Source organism: Phasianus colchicus, chromosome 25 (genome assembly GCF_987193195.1).
Source record: "Phasianus colchicus chromosome 25, bPhaCol1.hap1.1, whole genome shotgun sequence".
Classification (NCBI taxonomy): domain Eukaryota; kingdom Metazoa; phylum Chordata; class Aves; order Galliformes; family Phasianidae; genus Phasianus; species Phasianus colchicus.
In genome coordinates this window covers 5,591,830-5,613,322 of record NC_143460.1, presented here as the reverse complement: position 1 = coordinate 5,613,322, position 21,493 = coordinate 5,591,830, and the positions used below count along the sequence as shown (strand labels likewise).

General features: G+C 51.5%; 1 protein-coding gene across 1 annotated transcript; it reads left to right on the top strand.

Moving 5' to 3' along the window:
* Positions 1-733: 733 nt before the first annotated feature.
* Positions 734-19,981, top strand: LZTR1 (leucine zipper like post translational regulator 1). Its single transcript, XM_031608513.2, has 20 exons — positions 734-949; positions 1,027-1,089; positions 1,270-1,326; positions 1,758-1,837; positions 2,193-2,301; positions 2,488-2,571; positions 3,245-3,302; positions 3,416-3,555; positions 3,720-3,921; positions 7,912-8,022; positions 8,268-8,360; positions 9,230-9,325; positions 9,987-10,170; positions 11,465-11,634; positions 13,308-13,464; positions 14,140-14,266; positions 15,312-15,461; positions 15,651-15,756; positions 16,553-16,633; positions 19,205-19,981. Exons 1-20 carry the CDS (start codon positions 774-776, stop codon positions 19,319-19,321), a joined length of 2,361 nt encoding a protein of 786 aa, XP_031464373.1. The 5' UTR covers positions 734-773; the 3' UTR covers positions 19,322-19,981.
* The last annotated feature ends 1,512 nt before the right edge of the window (positions 19,982-21,493 follow it).

Below are 21,493 nucleotides of genomic sequence, written 5' to 3'. Positions count from 1 at the left end.
AGGATGACAGATGGGAGCAGCGCGGTGCTGCCGGTCCGATCCCGCAGCACGGAATCCAAGGCCGTCTTTGTGCTCGCAGTCTCAAATGCGGAGCAGCGCTTTGCGCGGTGCCCGCCGCAGCTCCCGCTGTGTTGGCCGCCCTTCCGCTTTCCCCGCGTTCTCGTCCCACCCCCGGCAGGGCTGCGGGTCACCTCAGTGCGGTGTGCGGGCAGGGAGGGGCGAACCCGCAGCGCCACGTGCGGGCAGCGCGGTGCGTTGGGTGCGGGGCGGAGCGGGGCGCGGGCGGAGCAGTGCGGGTCGGGGCGGCGTTTGGGTGAAGCAGTGCGGGTCGGGGCGGTGTTTGGGTGAAGCAGTGCGGGTCGGGGCTGCGTTTGCTCAGCTCAGCGCGGAGCTCCGCTGGCCGCAGAGCGCAGCTGCCAGGTAGCGGATCGGATTGTGACCGCGAGGGGACTTTATGCGTGCTCACGAGTGTTGTTCTTGGTTGTTCTTTTGTTGTTGTTGTTTTGGATCAATGGATGAAAGCTTTTAACGGATAAAACCGCCTCGCTTCTCCTTTCACAGGCAGCGGGCGCGGCCGGGGTCACCGCTTCGTGCCGCGGTCCGGGGTCTCGAACCCGCGACCCCGAGCCCCGCAGCGCCCCCCGCTGCCGCTGCACGTCGACCCCGCGCGGTGCATGCCGGGAGCCGCAGTCCGGCGCCGTGCGCTCGGCCGCTCCGGAAGCCGCGGTCGCGGTGCATGCCGGGAGCCGTAGTCCGGCGGCGCTGGCGGCGCCATGGCGGCGGCCGGGACCCCCGCAGGCGGCGCGGGGCGCTCGAAGGTGGCTCCGAGCGTGGACTTCGACCACAGCTGCTCGGACAGCGTCGAGTACCTCACCCTCAACTTCGGGCCCTTCGAGACGGTGCACCGCTGGCGCCGCCTCCCGCCCTGCGATGAGTTCGTGGGCGCCCGGTGAGCGGCGGGGCGGCGGGGCGGGGGGGGGGCGGCGGCCGTGAGCGCCGCTGAGCGCCGCTTTGTGCCGCCCGCAGGCGCAGCAAACACACCGTGGTTGCGTACCGGGACGCCATCTACGTGTTCGGCGGGGACAACGGGTGAGGGCCCGGCGGGACGCGGAGCGACGGGGGGGGAGGCCCGGGGGGAACGGGGAGCCGGGCAGCGGGGGGCGCTGAGGGGAGCGGGCCGGGGCGGGGGGGAACCGGGAACGGGCGGCGGGGGCTCCGGGCCCCGCAGATCTGCGGCCGCTGCCGTTCCTGAACGTTTCCTCCCCGCAGGAAGACGATGCTGAACGACCTGCTGCGCTTCGACGTGAAGGATTGCTCGTGGTGCAGGTGGGCGGCAGCGCTGCTTTCCTCCGCGGCCCGGCCGTAACACGGGGGGAGGAGGGCGCGCATCGCCCCGCCCGAGGGCTGCCCTGGGTTTCTGCAACCCACTGGGGCTGCTGCGGGGCACGGCTCCAGCTGGGCAGCACAGCAGTGCGTGGAGCCGGGCAGCTGCCGGGCTGCTGCAGCCCTGGGGGCCAGCAGAGGTGGGCTCTGCTCTCCCATTCCGGGCCCTGCAGGCCATGCTGTCTCTCTGCACCTCGTTTGGAATCTCAACCAAACGGACTTCAGCACTGCTGTGCTTGTACTCCATCAGTGCTTCGCAAAATCCTGAGTGACAGCAGATCACTTATAACAGCTATGTTGGGTGTGCATCACGGCTTGGAGTGCCTGAAGCACAGCAGGGACGTTTGACTGCTGCTGTTCTAAATGTCCTGCAGGGCTTTTACCACGGGGACCCCGCCAGCACCGCGGTATCACCACTCGGCTGTGGTCTATGGGAGCAGCATGTTTGTGTTCGGTAAGGCAATGGCAGGTCACAGCTCTCTGTGTCTGGAACGGTAGCTGTGCTGGTGCTTCTTTATTTAAAAAGAATGTGATGTTTCTAGGAAGTGTCATTCAGTAATGAATCCAGTCCTTTTCCATGGCTGGCTGTGGTTCCGGCTTTAGCTTTGAAGCACTTCTGCTGTTTTGTTTGGAGAGGTGGAGTCTCGAAGCTCATTGCCGTAGTGCTGGTGCAGGGAAGAGTGGAGAAGTCCCCCAACTGTAGTCATCAGGAGCCATGCAGCCTCTCTGTGGGGCCTGCACTTTTCCTGTAATGCACTGAGTGTAAGAACACGTGCTGCGTGCTGTCTAACAAAGCTGTCGTTGCCCAGGTGGTTATACTGGAGACATTTATTCCAATTCCAATCTGAAGAATAAAAACGATCTCTTTGAATATAAGTTTGCAACCGGACAGTGGACAGAGTGGAAGACTGAAGGAAGGTAAGGAGATGTGGACGGCTCAGAGATGGAGGCAGGTCTGCCATCCTGACGCGCCCCCTTCGGAGGGTCGCTCTGTGCTCAGGGCTGTGTGAAGGCGCGCTTGGTGCCGGCTGTGCCCTTCACCTCGTGCAGATCCTCCTTAGGGCAATTCCATGGGTGATGAAGGAATGTTCTCCTCCATTGCAGGCTGCCGGTGGCGAGGTCGGCTCACGGTGCGACGGTGTACAGTGAGAAGCTGTGGATCTTTGCGGGATACGACGGCAACGCGCGGTGCGTGGCGGGCTGCTGGCTCCCCGTGCTTTCCCAGTGCTGCCATCTCACCTCTGTACGGCGTGCACCGAGTCACTGCAGCACCCCCAGCAGCTCTGCAGAGCATCGCTGCTGCTGAGCGTTGCATCTTTGCAGTTTGCCTGTTCACACCCAAAGATGTGTATGTTTAAACCAAGAAAGTTCTGCTACAGAACGGCTGCGAGGAGCAGTCAGACGGTCTGCATGGTTGCAAAGATGCTGAATGATCTTTGAAATCCGGCAGATGAACATTTCTTCAGAGGTCTGCAGGCCTTCTGATGGTGCTGAAAACTCACAGAACAAAGCCTGGATTTTCTTGTTAAGCTCCAGGCAGAGCTGCTGTGTGCAGCTTTTGTGTGCAGGTTGCTGGAAGGGTGCTGGGTGGGGTTGAGGTGATGGTGTAACACCCAACTGTGGGGCAGAAAGATTCTAATAGGATTTGGGTTTTTTTTGCCAGCAGAGATTCTTTCCTTCCAAGGAAGGAATGCTGAAGGGAGCTGCTTTTGGAACAGGGTTGCACTGGTGATCTCCTGAGGTCCCTACAGTTCTGTGACTCTGTGCATGCTGAGAACATACAGTCTCTGTTCTTTAAACTCCATGAGCTAACTCTGGCAAAAAACAGTTTCCAATTGGAATTTTGTGTCTTATAACACAGGTTAAATGATATGTGGACAATTGGGCTCCAGGATAGAGAGCTAACGTGTTGGGAAGAGGTAAGATTTCATTTGAAATGGATGGAGCACTGCCATGTGCTCTGCCTGCAGATAGTCCTGCACTGTGTGGCGTTGTGCTGCCACGTTTCTGATTGAGCATCCTTGTCTTCCAGATTGAGCAGAGCGGTGAGATCCCTCCTTCGTGCTGCAATTTCCCTGTGGCTGTGTGCAAAGACAAGATGTTTGTCTTCTCGGGGCAGAGTGGAGCAAAGATCACCAACAATCTCTTTCAGTTTGAATTCAAGGAAAAAATGTAAGTGCAGGCAGTGACACAGAGCAAAAGCCATTGAGTTGAAGTTGTTGGGGGGAAGGCTGCATCTCACGACCAGCAGGATGGATTCAATAAGATGGGGGCTTCTGGCTGGGCCCTGTGACTCACTTCGTAATGCTGTTCTCACCCACCTGTTTTTGTCTCAGATGGACACGGATCCCCACTGAGCACCTCCTGCGGGGCTCCCCGCCCCCCCCGCAGCGCCGCTATGGTCACACCATGGTTGCCTTTGACCGGCACCTCTACGTGTTTGGTGGTGCAGCAGACAACACCCTGCCCAACGAGCTGCACTGCTATGATGTGGACTCACAGACCTGGGAGGTTATCCAGCCCAGCCCCGACAGTGAGGTAAAACCCTCAGCTTTCCTCTCTGCCTTTTACTCTCCATTTTTTTTTGACCCATCTTTGCTGCCAATGTGTTTTTAACCATAAAAGCACTATAGAATATTTGTAATTCAAGTTCTGAGCCAATCGTTACCCAACTTGTAGTGTTAAGTGGGCAGAGTCTGCAGAACCTGAGGAGGGAATGGCACTGATCTGTCTCAGCACCCTCACTGGCCTTCTGAAGCCAAGAGCAGCATGTGCTTCTGACACCGAAAGCTCTGAATGCTTTTTTCTTTTCTTTTGTAAATAAGGAGAGAGCTCAGTGTGTTGGGGACCTCCCCTGCTTTGCTTTGGGGCACAGTGCTGGGGTGGATCGCTGTGATGTGCTCTGTGGATGGATCAACTCATCACATTGTCTCCCTGTGCAGAGTGGTTATATATACACTGATGTATCTGCAGGCAGCAGAGATGTTATTATGGAACAAAACCCCAAATTCCAGCCGTGAGGCCCTGACCAGAGCTCATGGCCTTCAGATGTGGCCCCTGGAGCTGCCAGGGTGCCCTATTCTGTTTGAGGAGATGCAGTTCAGCACCTTGCAGGTGGTTTTATGGTTGTAAAGGAAGCACAGCATTCAGAGTTGCATCCTCTTTAGAAAATACCTTTTAAATTCCAGATCATCATAGCTGTGACCTTTCCAAGTTTGTGCTCAGCAAACTGGAGAGGCATCTTGGAGAAGGTAAGATTTATTAAAGAAAAAGGTTAAAGAGAGGAAAATGGCTGTGGTTTGGGTTGTTCCACACCTCGGTTCCTTTCTGTCAAATACATTCATATCATTTCTCAGTGATGTTTATTATGGAATTCTCCCCAAAAAAGAGAAGTTCAGGCTCGTGTGGGTGATGGGCAGAGGGCATTTGTGTCTGTGGTGCAGTCAGGGTGAGGTGCTGCTGCAGTGCAGTGCTGCCATGACTCACGTGAAGCGGATATAAGGTTTGATAAGATAGGAAATGGGATTTTGAATGAGGAGTGGTTGCTCTGCTTTGTCCTTTGGGGACCATTCATTTGCATTGCATTGTTCAGAACTTTTGTCAATGGCCTTGAAAGAAAACAGGAAATCACAGCTTTCCCCTGGTATCTCCTGATTGCCTGCAGTCTTAATGATTAAATCCTCAGTGATTTGGATTTCTCATTAAGGTGGGCCCAGGCAAATGGTCTGTTTCAGCATATATGCAAAGTAACACATCTAGGAACAGGGTGTGTGGTTCTGCTTAACAGCTTCCCTTAAGAATACCCTTGGAAACAATGAGTTACAAACTTTAGTCACTGTGGGTAGCTGAGAAAAGCTCCCTGTAATGGAAAGAGCCTGGAAGTACTGATGGTATTTTTGGCTGTGTGAGCTGACATAGCATAGCATCATTTAGTAACATAAATACATTGCCCCTGTGTTCCTTAGAGCAGCTCCCATGGACCATCTCCTGTAGGCACTCTGTGATGTGACTGTGCATCTCATGCTGTAACACTGCTGGCAGTGACTCCCTGCTGGGTCCTGCAGGAGTTTATGTTGTTCTTCCAGTCTGAGAACCTTCTCACCTAAACTGCAGCCCGAGAACCATTTAAGCTGAGTGCGAGCTCTGAGGTGCATCAAAAGCTAACCCAGCCCCTGGGTGGGAACTGTGCAGTTGACTTAATGCTGCTTTTACAGTGATTCACCTTAATTTGCTGAGGCCTTTGAGTAGAGCTGAGTGTATTCCTAGTGAGTTTATGTGGGGGTTTGCACAGGTTTAATTAAATTAATTGTGACGTAGGTGGAATCAGCCCCGAGTTGGTGCTCAGGGCTCTGATCTCAGCTATTTGAATGATTGCTGGGCTGCAGCATGGAGGAGCAAAACTAAGGCACAGCTTTGTGAGTCAAATCAGAGCCCCGAGGAGCACCACAGGATGAGATCTCAGTTTGTGCTGTCTGGAGTTGGGTACTGAGATGGGTTCTGGCGGCAAGAGATGCCAAAGGAGTGAGTGCTGAAAGGTGGTGTGAGCCATGGCAGCAGTGTGGGGAGGGAAGGAGGCTGGCTGATGGGTTCTGCTGTTGAAAGTGAAGATTCCACCTTGAGCTTACAAATCTCGTTAACCTAAAATAGGGAAAGCACTTCAGCAGATGAAGCAGCTCACTGTGCTGTGAGCGGGGTGCAGCCTGGGGCTGCGGAGCTGTCAGGGCTGAGGTGGGAATTCTTTCTGTCAGCACTGCTAATAAAGTAAGGAGATCACGATAATTGGGGGATAAGAATGGGGTCTGGAGGCGCTGAATCCATCTGGGGGCAGTGTGTCTCATTCTGGGGCTTTTTGCAGTCCCAAATGTGCTGTAAGAGTGAGGATGGCTGTTTCCTGGGGTTCCTTTCCCAAACTGGGCTGTGTGCTGCTGTGTGGGTGAGACTGGTTTTACACGAATGTGAAAAATCCTGCCCAGAAAAGGAGCTGAGATCCCATCCTCCTGGTCAGCCCTGTGCTGTTCCAGCTGCACTCCCAGCCCTTGGCTGCACACTGCTGAGCTGCACAGGTGGGGAGCAGAGGGCTGTGTCTGTGTCTGCCATTGAAGACCATGCAACTGCAGGACCCCGTGCTGCTGTGCTGGTGCTGCACACAGCTGGCAGCTTTTGTGGCTCCGTTTCAGATTTGTAAATTCTTTGTTGCCTTTTACCTCTGCAGAGTCCCCAGGACTGCTGGCCTAGCAGGACACACTTTAGTGCACACCTGTTCCATACAAACTGTGCTTGGCTTGCACATATTCAGCAGCTGGTTTGTCAGCCTGGGAGGTCTCCCAGCAAAGAATTCAAGACAGAGTGAGACTTTCTGGCATCTGGCGTTGGTGGACTGGGGAGCACAGAGCCTGGTGTGCCTCTCTGCAGCTCTTTACACTCCTGCACTCTACAAACCTTTCTGCTTTTATTCTCTTTTTGGCTCTGAGTGTCTCCTTGCTGCATTTCTGTGCAGAGCTGTGGGGCTGCAGAGCTCTGTGAGCTGTGGTTGTGGTGGGAGCTCCATGCTGGCCAAGTTCTGCTCTGATTCCCGAAGCCTTCAGCTGCAGAATGTTTTGATGAACTGTGCACGGCCTTCCTGTTTTGTTTCTTTTTCTGGGTTATCCTTCAATATTTACATTTCTCTTCATACAGAGTTCCAAAATGCAGTATGGCTATTCAGAAAGTGTTGATGGCTGAAGTTAATTAGTAAATGGTAAGGTGCTGTTCCAGGGCTCTGGTACCAACCATTGCAGATGGAACTCCATTGCTATGGGGATCCTTACTGAGTGCAGGAGGTGGATAGGCCATGACTGGCAAAGCACAGTGTGACTCAATTACATATTCCAGTGATTCATGTTTCCTTTCTGGCAATGATTGTGAAAACGCTACGGTTGGAAGAAAAACAAAAGTGTTTTCTAAATGAGAAGGCTGTTTTCTGAACTGCAAATCCTTCAGGGTGAGAGAAGTATTTGAATTAAAAACAAAGCTGAAGTATCACATTCTTAAAATAAAATAAAATGAAAAAAGCAGGGAGATGGCTGAGCCCATGCAAGGGCTCAGAAAAAAAATCACTGTCACTGCATGAAGGCTGTGTGTTCCATGGAGGTGTGCTGGTTTGGGAGGTCTTTGCCCTTGGGTGAAATGTGTGAGCTGCCCCATGGAAGGGCACTGCTGCAGCTCTGACCCAGCAGCTCCTGCAGAGCTGTATTTGCTTTGTGGCACCGTGCTTTGGGTGCAGGTTTTGGTTTGTGTGGGCTGTGCTGGGTGAGCCCTGCCTGCTCACAGGGCTGGCACCAGGTGCAGTGGGCAGAAAGTGGCTGTGCCCAAGGAAACAGCCCTGTAATTCTGTAGGCATCACTCGGGATGCACATGGCTGTGCTGCTTCAGGCTGCACACAGAACATTTTACACTTCTCACCGTTGATCTCCTGCAGGTGGCTTTTCTCAGAAGAAAAGAAGAGCTGGCTGTATTTATTCCCTCCCCTTTGTCCATTTCTTCCCCCAGTTGCCCAGCGGGCGGCTCTTCCATGCTGCAGCTGTTATCTCAGATGCAATGTACATCTTTGGTGGGACGGTGGACAACAACATCCGCAGTGGGGAGATGTACAGATTCCAGGTGGGTCGGCAGCTTCACACCCCCCCTCCATTCTGTGCCCGTCCTTCCACATCCAGCTCTGCTTGGAGGCTCCCATGGGCTCACTGTGCCCCACGGGTTCCTCTGCGTTTCAGACTCAGATGTCAAATGCTGATGGAATAAAACCTGAGAGTTGCTGCCTGGGCAGATGCTGGGAGAAGTGCTTTTGGATATGGGAGACTGAAATGAACGGAAATGGCTGATGTGGGATTTTATCTTTCTTGCAGTTTTCCTGTTACCCAAAATGTACTCTGCATGAAGATTATGGAAGGCTGTGGGAAAACAGGCAGTTCAGTGATTTGGAGTTTGTTTTGGGAGAGGTGAGTGGTTTTAGTGAAAATGTATTGGATTTGATGGGAAGAGAGGGTCCCAACAGGGCTGTGATGCTTATGTAGCACGTGCAGAAAGCAAATCGTGCCCAGGGAATGCAGCCTGAGGAGCAGCACCACTGCTGCAGGTGCCCTGCTTTCCTAAGCTGCACTGATCTGATAATTTTATAAAACTGCAGAGAAGAAGGAACTCTGTGAGTGTGCAGTATGGAGGTGATTGGAACCACTGAGCTGTGAGGTCCCAAATGGTTCCTGAGGAGCAGCTCAGTGCTCTGCAGATCTCAGATCACCTCCAGAGCCACTTGTTAATTACTGAAATAGAGTGAGGAAAAGCAGCACAGAGAAATAAAAATAATGTTTTCAATGGAAAACATGAGAAATTTCAACTCAACTGCTTTTTTTTTTTTTTTTTTTTTTTGCTAAAAAGTTGCTAAGGACTTTGCAGAGATCAGATGATGCTTTCAAGAACAGAACAGATTATGAACCAGAACTGAATAAATAAATCATGAGGAACAACAGCAAACAAGCAGAGTGTTATTCTGAAAACTACCATTCAGAGTGAAATCAGATGCAGTGCTGAGATGCACGGCCCATCACAGGACCTGTGCAGCAGCTTCTGCTCAGCGACCGTAACAAAGACTTCCCCAAATGGTGTTTGCCATTGCTCAGCCCTTGGGGAAAACTGGTGTTGAATTTCACCTGGATGTGAGGAGCAGATGCAGGGCTGCCTTTCATTCTGACTTGCAGTAAATGTTTGGTGATCTGGAGTACAGCCCGGGTTTCTGCTGCTGCTGCCATCTGCCACCTCTGTGTGGTCTGGGAATTAATGTCTGATGGGGTTCTGCCCCTTCCTTTGGCAGAAGGAGGAGCGGGTCCGAGGACACACTGCAATTGTGACAGCCCGCTGCAAGTGGCTGAAAAAGAAAATCATGCAGGCGAGGGAGAGGCTGAAACAGGTGAGCGTGTGTGAGGTGTGTGCTGAGGTGGTGCTCACTGTGCCCCGTTTGGGAAGTCAGGTTGTTAGGAAGCAAACAGTACATGCTGGGACAGATGTAGGAGCAAAGCAGTATCTGATGCTAAGATGCTCTTGGGCCTGTAAAATAATGAGGATAATTGGTATTAACAGGGACTGCTGGGTGGGCATCAGGGCAGGCCAGGGGCAGAACGTGGAGGAGCCAAAGCTGATCAGTGATCTGGATTTGGCACTGTGGTTCTTGGGGCTCTGCTGGCTGTCTCAGTTCTAATCTTCGGAGCACTGCTGGGGAGGTGCACACACTCCTCACCCTGGAGAGGACAAATGCTTGTGTTGTTGGGGATGGCCAGCGAGATGAGACAGATTAGAGGGAAGGCAGGATTAAGGGTTTGATGCTGGCTGCCTTTTACCTCAGTATTGCATGATTTTTCTGGAGCACGGAGCATTATCTGCCAGCTTTACTCACAGCTTCTCACCAAAAACTTGTTGTCCTTCAGCACATGGGAGCACGTAATCTTGAAGATAACGAGGTCTTGGGTCTTGATAACTGTGCAGTGATGAGAAGGATCTTTGGTTCGGTAGTGATGTGTGAGTGCTAATGCAGCCTCATTGCCATGCTGGAGTGGTTTTTTCTGTCTCACTAGAAATCAAAGCAAGATATTGAAGATGAGGGGCACGCAGCGTGTCAGAAGGATGGCATTGGTGGGAATGTCAAACTGTGCCGCCTGCAGCCGCTGCTGGAGGTGCCCATCCGAGAGGCTGAGGCTCAGCCCTTCGAGGTGCTCATGCAGTTTCTGTATACGGATAAAATAAAATACCCTCGCAAAGGTAGGGCAGCAGGATAAGCACTGAATGCTGTTTGGCCCATTGCAAAGCCATGCTCTCATCTCTTCAAAATGCCGAGGTGAGGGATTGCCTCGAGAAGTCCATTAGGTGCTTTCATTGAAGGTCCCTGAGTTATTAAGCAGTTGGAGGCCAGGAAGTAATTGCCAGACGTCTCTCAGCTCCAGCACAGCAGATCTGACTCCTGGTACAGTGCTGAGGGCTGTTGGGCTGTGGGATTGGCTGTGGGAAACCCATTACAACTCCAGCTGGAGGAGGAGAGGAGCTGAGGCTGCACAGCACAGGTGTTTAAATGGAGGTGCATCAGCTCTCACACCGGAATCTTTGCTTCAGCTTCAGCCCCAGATCTTTCTATTCTAGAAAAAATCGTCCTCAGTAAAATACTAATTTGTAAGCAGTTGTTCCAAAGCTTTCCCTGCAAAGTCTAATTAATGAGAATGAGGGAACCTCCTCACTGGCTTCTGCTGACGTTGCCAGACCAGCTCTCAGCTGTTCCCTAATCCTCAGTGTGTTTATTGCAGGACAGTCAGACCAAAGAAGGATTATCACACCCAGCTTCTCCCTTTGTTGCAGGGGGTTGCCCTCCTCCCTGGCCTCCCCAGTTCTCCCCAGTGCTTACCTCCCTGCAGCATTACTGGTCTGCTGGGATCCTCCAGTGCTCCCATCTGACTTTGTGTATTCCTGGCTGCTCCCGGGTTCAGAGGGCATTGCTCTGGGGGATCCTCTGTGCTGAGCTAATGGCACCTGGCACGCCTATCAAATGGGATTTTCCTTATTAGACACTGGGAAGCCAAATAACATGCAAGAAGGCTTTTCTCTGTCAAAAAGTAGTTACAGCAGATGGTCAGAGATCCCCTGTGAGGAAAGCAAAGACTGGAGGGTTATTCCTGGGGCGGTGCTCAGTGGCCCCGTTTGCAGTGGTCACCCTGAGCCCCACAGCCCCTCTGCACTGCGTAGCCCTGGCTTCCAGGCCTCTGCTCTGTGTGCCCCAGAATTGTCTGAACGTGCTCGAAAAATTTGCCCAAACACTCATTTGGGGTGGCTCTTTCACACCTCTGCTTTGGGAGATGATCCATTTCTTTTTTTCAGTATCCATTCTTGGTTTAATCTGAGCAGCAGTGGAACTCTTCATTCTCCATAGAAATACTTTTCCAGTTGCTGCCCGTTGTGCTGCTCTGAATGCTTGGGTTGAGTCAGAAGAAATGCTTTGAGGAAGTTTCTCCTTTTGTTCAGTGAACTCTGGTGCCATGGAAGGGGCTTTTCTCTCTGGTGATTTCAGGCCATGTGCAGGACGTGTTACTCATTATGGATGTGTACAAACTAGCCTTAAACTTCAAGCTCTCTCGCCTGGAACAGCTCTGCCTTCAGTACATCGAAGCATCTGTAGATCTGCAGAATGTGCTCATTGTGTGTGAAAATGCTAACAAGCTTCAGCTGGATCAGCTAAAGGTAATCACACTTTGCATACAAAGTAACTGATAAGAAATTAAAGGAAATTCTGATGTAATTAATGTTTTGCAAAAGCTGTCAGCTTTGCAAATTCGGTTCTCCCCTATAATTATGGCTGCCTGAGTGTGTGTTGCTGTGGATTGTACTGCAGGAGCTCGTGAATATTATGTAGACTTCTTCAGTGAGTGATATTTTTGCATATCTGTCCTGCAGGATATAAAGGGCAGAGTGACTTTGTCTCTTCCCCAGTTGACTCTCACTGCAGTGAGGTGGCAGCAGTGCATTTTCTGGTCGCAGGGTCTGATGCTGAGCCTGTTAATGGGTTCTTTCACCTGATTTGATGGAAAACTAAACTCAGTTCTTAGACCTGTGATCTAAAAATGAGTGTTGGCAGCTCTCTGTACGGTGGGACTCTGAGGCACTTGCTGAAATGCAGAGCTGATACCCACAGCCTTCAGACCATGCTCGTGCTGCAGTGCTCCCAAGGGTGGGCAGAGCCAGTTCTGCTTCCACCAAGTGCAGCAATTAGTGCAGCCACACAGTGCTGACTGGGACAGCCTGTGCAGAGCACCGTGCCACAGAGCTGACACAGCCAGAGTGGGGTAATGCAAACCAGCGTGCATAGGCACTTCCTTGGGCACTGTGCACTGGATTTGGGCAAAGGAGAGGCATCCAGGAGCACAGCAGCAGTTAGATGCGTGCTGGCGCAGCCCTCGGTGCGTAGGACTGTGGAGCATCTCAGCCCTGGGATGCAGTGCCAGTAGCAGCAGGTCAGCAGGCTGCGTGGCTGCCAGCAGGGCAACAGGGGCTCTTCCACGCCGCTCCACCCGGTCAGGATCCTCCTGGGTTGGCATCCTGGTTCTCAGTGCCCGGTGCTCCTGGTGGCTCGGTGCCATCTGCACAAGGCTGCTCTTCCTGGCATCCAGGCATTACTTAAAGCATTGTTTCCGATGGGTCCAGGCAGGTCCCTGTAGGTGGCAGCTGAACTCACTATGGCAGAAAATGGAAATTAGTAATTATTCCTTGGCCTAATTTTGTACTCACCTTATGGTGAGCTGGTATAGATTACATTTTTTGCTTATTTAAATATCCTGAGGGAAAGCCTTGGTTTGCACTGCCAAATGGGCTGCTTTTTTTGTTGTTCCTTTCACTGTTCAGCATTAGGTCTGGTTCATTTGTTGCCTTCCTACTGCATTGATTTCTCTAGCAAATTTGGCATACGAGAGCCTGCAAGATCTCCTTCAGACTGTTTGCAACCTTGTCAGAAAAGGTTGGGCAAAATCTCCACCCTTTCCTCGAAGAAATCCTTCGAGCTTCTTGTACCATTACTGGATAGTATTGAAGAGTTAAGATCTCTTCAACCTCAGTTTGCTTCATCTCCTGAGGTTCCTATTTTAGAAATCATCAGAGCAGCCGGATGGGAATCAATTAATCTTTTCTCCATTATTTCTTATTCGGGTTTTTCTTAATATTTGGAACTGTCCTGCATCTCCTGTTCAGGTGGGAGCTGAGGTGGTCGCTTTGTAAGGAAAAGCTCTGGCAGTTCCAGTGCTGGGATCCACGGGCAGGGGCTCAGGGAAGGCTGGCTGTCACCCAGAGTGACATCGATGTGCTGTGGGATGACGTCATGCAAGACCTTGTAATTATTATTATTATAACTCTTTCGTTTAAAGGAGCACTGCCTGAACTTCGTGGTGAAAGAATCACATTTTAATCAGGTCATAATGATGAAGGAGTTTGAGCATCTTTCTTCATCCCTCATAGTGGAGATTGTCCGGAGGAAGCAGCAGCCTCCTGTTCGAACGCACTCCGACCAGCCGCTCGACATCGGTAACTGTTGTGCCTACTGAGCTGTCAGCCTGGGGCTTGGACTGCTGGGCTTTGCTCAGTCTAGGAGGTGGCCCAAGGAGGGGAGACTGCTGCAGAGCTGCAGTTCTTCATCTGGGAGAACTGCTGCAGGCTGCATCCCAGGCTAAGGCAGAACTGCCATTTCTTTCCCCTCTGAGCTCCAGTCAGAGTATTGTCCCCGCTGCAATACATGAAAAAATCGTGTTGAATGCTTTCATGTTCTTCTCACAGTAAAATATCCTGGTTCTGATCAGAGAGAAGAGGCAGAAGGAATGGAAAGATATATTAAAAACAGAAGAAGGTTAGAAGAAAAGGCAGTAGGTCTTCAGTTTAAGTGGAGTAGAAGGTAACCAAGCTGTAGGTTTTCACCTCCTTGGGCAGGGGGGGTTGGGAGCTAAAAATGAAGCGTAGGAAAAACAAATGAACTATAGAATGCACCTCTTAGTGCTGTCCCCAGGGCATGGCAGAGCTGCTGGGTGTGTATGATGTGCAGTAGTGTGATAGGGAAGGATGAAGCTCCTTTTGCTCCAAGATGAGGTAGTAGGGCCTGCTTGCTGCTCACCGCAGGGGTCCCAAAGGAAGGAGAGCGTGGAAAGGGGGCATGGCACCTGCACAGCTGGAACTGCAGTGTCCAACTACTTCTGTGTTGACTTTCAGGAACGTCTTTGATTCAGGACATGAAGGCTTACCTGGAAGGAGCTGGGATTGAATTCTGTGATATCATCCTTCTCTTGGACGGCCACCCACGGCCAGCACACAAGGCCATCCTTGCAGCCCGCTCCAGGTGAGTCTCTGTTCATTGCAGCCATTGAAGTTATTGCACGTGTACAACGCTGTGCAGCTGCTGGGGCAGCTTGCTTTTTGTAGAGGACAGGGAGGAACTTTGTACCCACATACGGTGTAAGTTGCAGCTTTGCTCTGTAAGTGTAATAAGCCTTTAAGCCATAATGATAAAATATTTTTCAATTTGATACCCAGCAGGGGAAGAGAGGAGGAAATTAAAATGGTAGAGACTCTTTGGAGGGTTTGTAAGCATAGAAGCTGCACTGAAAGAGAAGGGATCTGTAAAATCACAAGAAGGAAATGTGGTGTTGAGCATAAGGCCATTCTGGTGAGGTGGGAAGCAGCAAATGGCCACTGAGCATCCATCTCAAATCATGTGAAACCTGAGTCTGTTTCTCAGCTGCTGATATGAATGAGCGTAGAAAAGGATGGTGCACAACAGAGAGTAGATTGTTCCCATCAGCTCCGTTCCCAGAGCCGAGTCGCTCACCCTGCAGTGAGGTTCTCCCTGCATTTGAGTTGAGTGGGTTTGTCCCTGCCATGTGTGCTCTGTGTATCTGCACTCTATGCCTGTGTGACGTTAAGCATCCACATAGCATTCCTATTTCAGTACTGTCTCAGTGTTCTGCAGCCCCACTCATGATACTCAGGATTGTTACTGTAGTATTTTACCAGAAACGTTTCACGACTCTGTAGAAGAAGCCCTGTGTGATTGGCAGCCATGGTCTGTGGATGGCGAGGAGATTCATAATGCTTTCAGCTTTCTGCTGGGTTTTATGCAAATTAGATGAAAATCTAAGCAGTGTGTGTCCCAATTTTCAGGAAAGGGAGACAAAGTTCAGGTAGTGCTGATGGAGGATGGGGATTATGTCTGGAGTACAAACAGGCAGGCATATGGAGCACAGTTCAGCCGTGTTTTTGCCCAGGTTACCTCCTGCCTTTGTATCTTGGGAGCTGCAGTGTTTAATAGCTGCTTCTAAACAGCACTGAGTTAAACCATCCATATGCAGAATGCTTTATGTTGCTCTTAATTCCTTTTTTTCTAGTTACTTTGAAGCCATGTTCCGTTCCTTCATGCCTGAAGACGGGCAAGTGAATATTTCTATAGGTGAAATGGTTCCCAGCAAACAAGCTTTTGAATCCATGCTTCGATATATTTATTATGGAGAAGTAAACATGCCTCCTGAAGACTCCCTGTATCCTTAAATCTGGAGTGTCTGTATGAAGTGCACACACAGTGACTCAGCTCTGGTTTGCTGGCTGCAGGCTGGGGATGGTCAGGGCTGCATTAACAAGAGCTGCATTTCAGCCTCTGCTGCTGCATCTGTGTGCACTGCTGGTGCTGTTCCTTTGCTGTATGTTTTTTCCCTTAATGAGATTAACAGCTACCTCTTTGCTGCACCTTACTATTACGGCTTCTCCAACAACAGACTGCAAGCATACTGCAAGCAGAATCTGGAAATGAATGTTACAGTGGAGAACGTGCTCCAGGTAATTGCCCTCAGGAGCTTTAATTACCTGCTTCACTTGAATACAGAAAAGCCTAAGAGTCTGGTCCAGGGGACGTGGGGTTTGTTTTTTCTCCATCAAGCAGTGCTGCCCTGTGTCTGCTGGCTTAGTCCCATCTCGTGGGGTGAGTGTGGCACTGCCAGTGCTGGGCTCAGAGCCGTGCAGACCCCTGGAGCACAGCAGCCCTGGATCCTTTTCTGCTCTTTCTGCCATTGGTGCTCCTGTGTGGAAGTGCTCAGGAGGTGCTGTTTGGCCAGCAGGATGCTCGTGTTGAGCTCCTCATCCCACAGTGGGAGCAGACTTCCCAAAGGGCTTTACACAGTGTGTGCTCAGCCTCATCTGCACGTCTTGTTTTCAACAGTAACCAAAGCAGTGGTGTGCAGGTGACATTACTCTTGTTTTAACAGCAGTGCCGATCTGGCAGCGAAGTTTAAGGCAACAAAAGTACTCTGTGATAGCAAAGCCATCTGCGTGGTAGGAAACGGAGCAGAACCAAATCCTGCACAGACTGCTCCTGGCTCCTGCCCACAGCAGTCTCACTGCAGCACCTCAGGGAACCTGGCTCTGAAACTGATCTGCAGTTTCCTCTCATGAAGACTCCACACATCTTAGATGCAAGGTTTACTTCTGATTAGTTTAGAAAAGATTTGGGTTTGTAATGAAAACCATCGATGTTTCCGTAGCTCAGAGGAATTCTCTCCTATGAGTCAGAGCAGTGTTTGTGTGCTGTATGTCTGAGCAACACAGAAGGAAGATCTTACCTTTGCTTTTGCTGTAGATTTTGGAGGCAGCTGACAAGACCCAGGCCCTGGACATGAAGAGGCACTGCCTGCACATCATTGTTCACCAGTTCACCAAGGTTGGTTGCATCTTTTCTGGGGCTTTTGAGAGCTGCTGTCCTCTGTCGCTGCGTTGGTTAAAGACACATTAACATAGGAATCCATTCCATTCTTCCTCATGTGAGACAGCTGAGACATGGCTGCGTGTCCTTGGCGCTTGCTGACAAGTCTGCCAGGCATGCTTCTCACATGAACAATAAATAAAAGACCAGAATATCCTAGTCTGGAAATGCAAAAACCTTCTAAAGCAGAATTGCTTCCATTTCCACTTGTTCCAGCTGTTAGTTTTGTGCCATGCAATCGTTGGGTTTTTGTGCATACAAGATAAGCTTGGCGTGGCATGGACTGAGTGTGCACACTGCTCTTTCACTAGTAGCTGCGAGTGTCCTGGACTCAGTTCTGCTGAAGCATTCTCCCTGCCATTGATGGGAATGGAGAAATCATGTGCTCATGTGGATGAGCATGGCCTGGCTGGGCTTGTTGTGGTTTCCATGTCTGGATACGTGGCTGATAGGAACAGTCATGAGTCTGACATGCTGATGTTCCCATCCTCACTGGGGAGAATGAGGGGATTGTCATCGTGTTGTTCAGATGAGAGAAGATCCCTCCATGAGTTTCCCAGCTCACTGCACAACTGTTAGCATTGCTGAAATTTGTAGGTAAATCATAGAGACTGAACTGGGATTTCTGGGTGCTCCATACCTACTGATTCCATGGGTGGTGTTCAGGTAGGGGTCTGTCTTCTGTATGTTTAATCTCACAGTCCTGTTGATGCCTGAAGTTTGGAAAGCACTGCTGTGTCCAGGTGGCATCTAAAGGACATTCAGAGGGGGTATTCAGCCCAAACTCAGTGCACTGTACATCCAGAAATCACTTAGAGTGCACAAAAAGCTTTGAGAGAGTAGTGAGCATCCAGGAGTCCCAAAGCTGCTCGAGGGACCTCAGCACGAGGCTGCAGCCCTGTGCTGTGTTTTCTTCTGGTCCCCCAGTCCTGCAGAGGGGCACAGCTCAGTGTGGCTCCCACTGCACACAGCCCAGGGGCTGGGATGGCTTCTTGGCTTTGGGGCAACGCACTGTAATCCCTGAGAGCTGAAATCCTGGGGTGTCTGCTTCCCAGGGGAGGCCAGAGGAAGGCAGGCAGGTTGGAGCGATGCTCACCAGAATGTGCTGAGGGAAACAAATATTGCAGCATATCAGGAAAAAAAAAAAACCTGAACTGCAGGGTGTTACTCAGTTGTGCTTATCTTCACCAGTCAGAATATGTAGAAATGTTTTATATTCAAACTGTTGCCTGTTAGAACAGTATTCATCAAAACGTGGCTGGAAGGCTGTCAAGCAGATGTGCAAGAAATGGTAATCATGCAATGTTTGTGTTTGGCCTGAGGAGCTTTGGTGTGTGATTTTTGGCCCAGCACTGTGTGACTGCGTGGCTGGGCAGGAATGCCTGCTGCTCTGCTCCTTCGCACGCTGCAGTCTCTGAAAGGTGATTTGTTCCCTCTGTGTGAGCCCAGCAGGGCAGTGAGGCTCAGACAGGCTGCTGTGAGCTCCCCTTCCCCACCTTGGTTCGTGCTGTCCTCGATTTAGGGCACAAAAGAGTTTCCCCACAGTGAGAGCTCCAATGGAGGAGCTGTTCCCAGAGGTTCACTCCCTGGGGCAACGGCTGTGCAGGCGTTTGTGTGTCAGTTCTGTGCTAAAGCCCAATAAAAGTGCTGCTCTGCAGTGTCTGCCTGTGCTCTGACACCAGCCCTGATCTGCTCCTACCACTGCGGGGCCCACTTCCCACCAGTGCTATGGGTCTCCTTGGTCCCAGTCCCCAGAGCCCCAGTGCTGGCTGTGTGCCCTTGGGCAGCGTTGCTCTGTGCTCTCTCCGAAGCTGTTCTCAGCAGTGAGGTGATGATGGTGTCAGTAATGCAGGCAGGGCTGTGGGCAGGGTCAGCTGCCAGGGCTGGACGTGGTGCTGATAACCACAGGAGCAGGGATTGCTGGCATGGAGAAGAGAAGGCAGAGCTGTGTGCATCCGAGCTTCGAGCAGCTCGAAGGGAAGGGAACTGCATCACAGTTTGCTGGAGGTTCACACGCATTTGGTGTGGCGCAGGTTTCTGTTGGCTGCTGCTCCATTGCCCTGCTTGGGCTGCAGGAAGCATTAAAGCAGACCCCCCTGCTCTGCTCTGAGGTACCACAGCTCCGGAGCAGCGCATGGGAGTGCTGGGATCCCATCCTCTGTCAGTTCAGGTGATCTGAAGGAGACAAACAGACTTCAAAGCTGCATGCTGTGCCGTGCCTGGCGCTGCTTTAAGAGAGCGCTTCGTTTGCATCCGGTAACAGCAGAATTGTCATTATGAGCAGTAATTACTGCTTGCTTGTGCTGGGATCAGCGTTTCTGCTGTGCTCCCCTCCCCTCCATGCGGCACTGTGCGCTTATGGGAAGTGGTGAGGGCCAGATCCTGCACCCCAGCTGCGATTTCACACCTCACGTTGACCTGAGCTCTTCCCGTGGGGCAGTGGGGGTAAAACAGCAGCACATCAGCTGCCATTTGGGGAGGGTTTTAATTTCTTGGTGTTTTTCTTTTCTGTTTTTCTTTTCCTTGAAGGTCTCCAAGTTGCCAAACCTCCGCTCCCTGAGTCAGCCACTCCTCCTTGACATCATAGAGTCGTTAGCTAACCACATCTCAGACAAGCAGTGCGCAGAGCTGGGCTCAGACATATGACATGCTTTATAGTGGGACGTCCCGTTTCTTCCTCCAGAACAGCCGTACCACTTTGTGGCTGCTTTTACTCCTTTAGCATTCCGTGCTGAGCTGCTCGCAGCGTAGCAGGCAGCCAGGAGGAGCGTGGACAGCCGGCACTGCGAGGATGTGCTTGGTTTGTGCCCTGGTGGAGAAGGGTTTGGTCTCTGCTACACAGATGTAACACTGCAGCCATTAAGGAAATGAATCCATCCCAGGTGGTTCTGAGGGCTTTCCCAGTCCTACTTGTATAGTGTGAAAGCAGCCCTGAGTAAAGGAGTCGTTCCTATGTTGAAGAAGTATTTAAAACAAACAGTATTAAACAAACTTCACCTGAAACAGCCATGGGCTGCAAGTGGAGGTCAGGCATTACAGAGGTGGAAGCAGAGCTTGGTTGCAGCGGGGATGCTGATGTTGGACCAGGATGGAGTGACTTTTTGGGGACTCCCTGTGGCGTGGATTAAAAGTTAAGCCCTGTTGCAACTGCCTTGATTGGTGGGCTGCAGAAAGTGCAGGGCTCTGCTCTGCTGCAGGTCAAACTAGAAGATTACGGTCCTTTCTGACCACCAAATCCATTAATCCTATCTCACTAAGCCTTTCTAAATCAATATATTAATAAAGAGTTAACGTCTCCTGCCTGCATTATATGATTGACTTGGCATTCATTTGGGAAAAAAGTAAGCAAAAGGAACTCCTGGCTTGATGAAGGTCGCTTTGTTAAAAATAAGTATCTGTGCTACATCTTGTTTCTCCTTTGAAGCTCTTGGTTGGCTGTTGCCTTTGCAGGAAGGTGGATGGAGGCAGAGCTCCGTTCCCAGTCAGTCCCAGTCCTGAATGGGCAGCACGGCCAGCAGTCCCAGCCCAGGCTGTGCACATGTGAGCTGTGCTGAGGGCACCCAGGGCGCTGGGGACCACCTGATCCCCCCAGCTGATGGGTTTGTTTGGGTGAGTCAAACCACAGGTGGCAGATAAATGAGAGCCAAGCACTCCTCAAGCTGGGGGATTGCTTCCAGGTGCTTCAGAGGGAATGAACCAGCCAGGGGTTGTGGTAATTGTACCAACAATCCACATTTTGCTGAGAAAGCAGACAATGCCCCCACAGAGTTCTAAGCTACAACCTGTGATAATTCCAGAAGTTCTTTTCAGCAATGCTGAATCCACTAGAGGACACCAGTTTTCCAAATGTGCACAGCCTGGTAAGGAAGAGCAGGGTGACCTCATCCATGCAGTAACAGCCCGATTGACTGTTTCCTGTAACTGTTTGGAATTTGGAATGTATTCCTGAGCACATCAGTGATGACACATGTGGTCTCTGCACACTTGGTGCTGGGCGTGCAGCTGTCGGTGTCAGAGGTGGCTTTGGCTCAGTCCTGGGCCCGGGGTTGTGGTGCCAACATGGGCAGCTTTGTGCTGGATTTTGGCACTGGGGAACTTGTTCTTTTCCTTGCCCTTGATGAGGACCAATTAACAGCATGGCTGCCTGCTTTGCCTCTTGTCCTCTCCCTCGCCTCCCCTGTATGTAGGCCATGCTGGCTCTTTGTAGCCCTCTGGGCATGTTTGACTTGCATCCTTCTCCATCCTCCGTGGGATTTATCCCAGCAAAACGCACCAGTTGGTTCCAGTTGGGCACGTGGCTCCTGTTTGTGTCAGTGTGTGTTTGCTGCTCCTCGCTGTGCAGTTTGCTGTTAGTGCCTGGCTGCTCACCAGAGCAGGTTTTCCTCCTGATGGAACGCTTCTCTCTAAAAGCCCATTAGGCTGCGGATGGGACGGAGCCCCACTTCCATTACATCGCTGCTCAGAAATGTCTTCCAGCCGTTCCCTGCATTAAGCACCAGGCTTAGGAGCTGTTCTGCTGCTGCTCCATCCCTGAGCCCTGCGTCTGTGGGGCATCACTGCTGAACGGCCCTGTCCCACTCAGGCACAGTGTGCCCTCCCCAGCCTCAAACAGAGCCCCGGCCGTGGTGAAATGCAGGTGGACAAAGCCATGCAGACTCAGGGTTCAGCTGTGCCCCCCCCCGAGCCCTGCAGGGAAAGGATCCCCACGTCATCCTTTGCAGTGCCTGAGGGGGATGCAGCCAGGACCCGTCCCAGTGCTCCAGCACCCATCCCTGCTGTGCTGGGGGTCCTGCAGGGCACATCCAGCCCCAGGTGGGT

Bases quoted from the DNA above. Each gene is read 5' to 3' on its own strand.
- LZTR1 (XM_031608513.2), top strand. From the start codon at position 774: ATGGCGGCGGCCGGGACCCCCGCAGGCGGCGCGGGGCGCTCGAAGGTG. The intron at 8,361-9,229 runs GTGAGTGGTTTT...TTCCTTTGGCAG, and splicing joins TGGAGTTTGTTTTGGGAGAG to AAGGAGGAGCGGGTCCGAGG. The intron at 13,465-14,139 runs GTAACTGTTGTG...GTTGACTTTCAG, and splicing joins CGACCAGCCGCTCGACATCG to GAACGTCTTTGATTCAGGAC.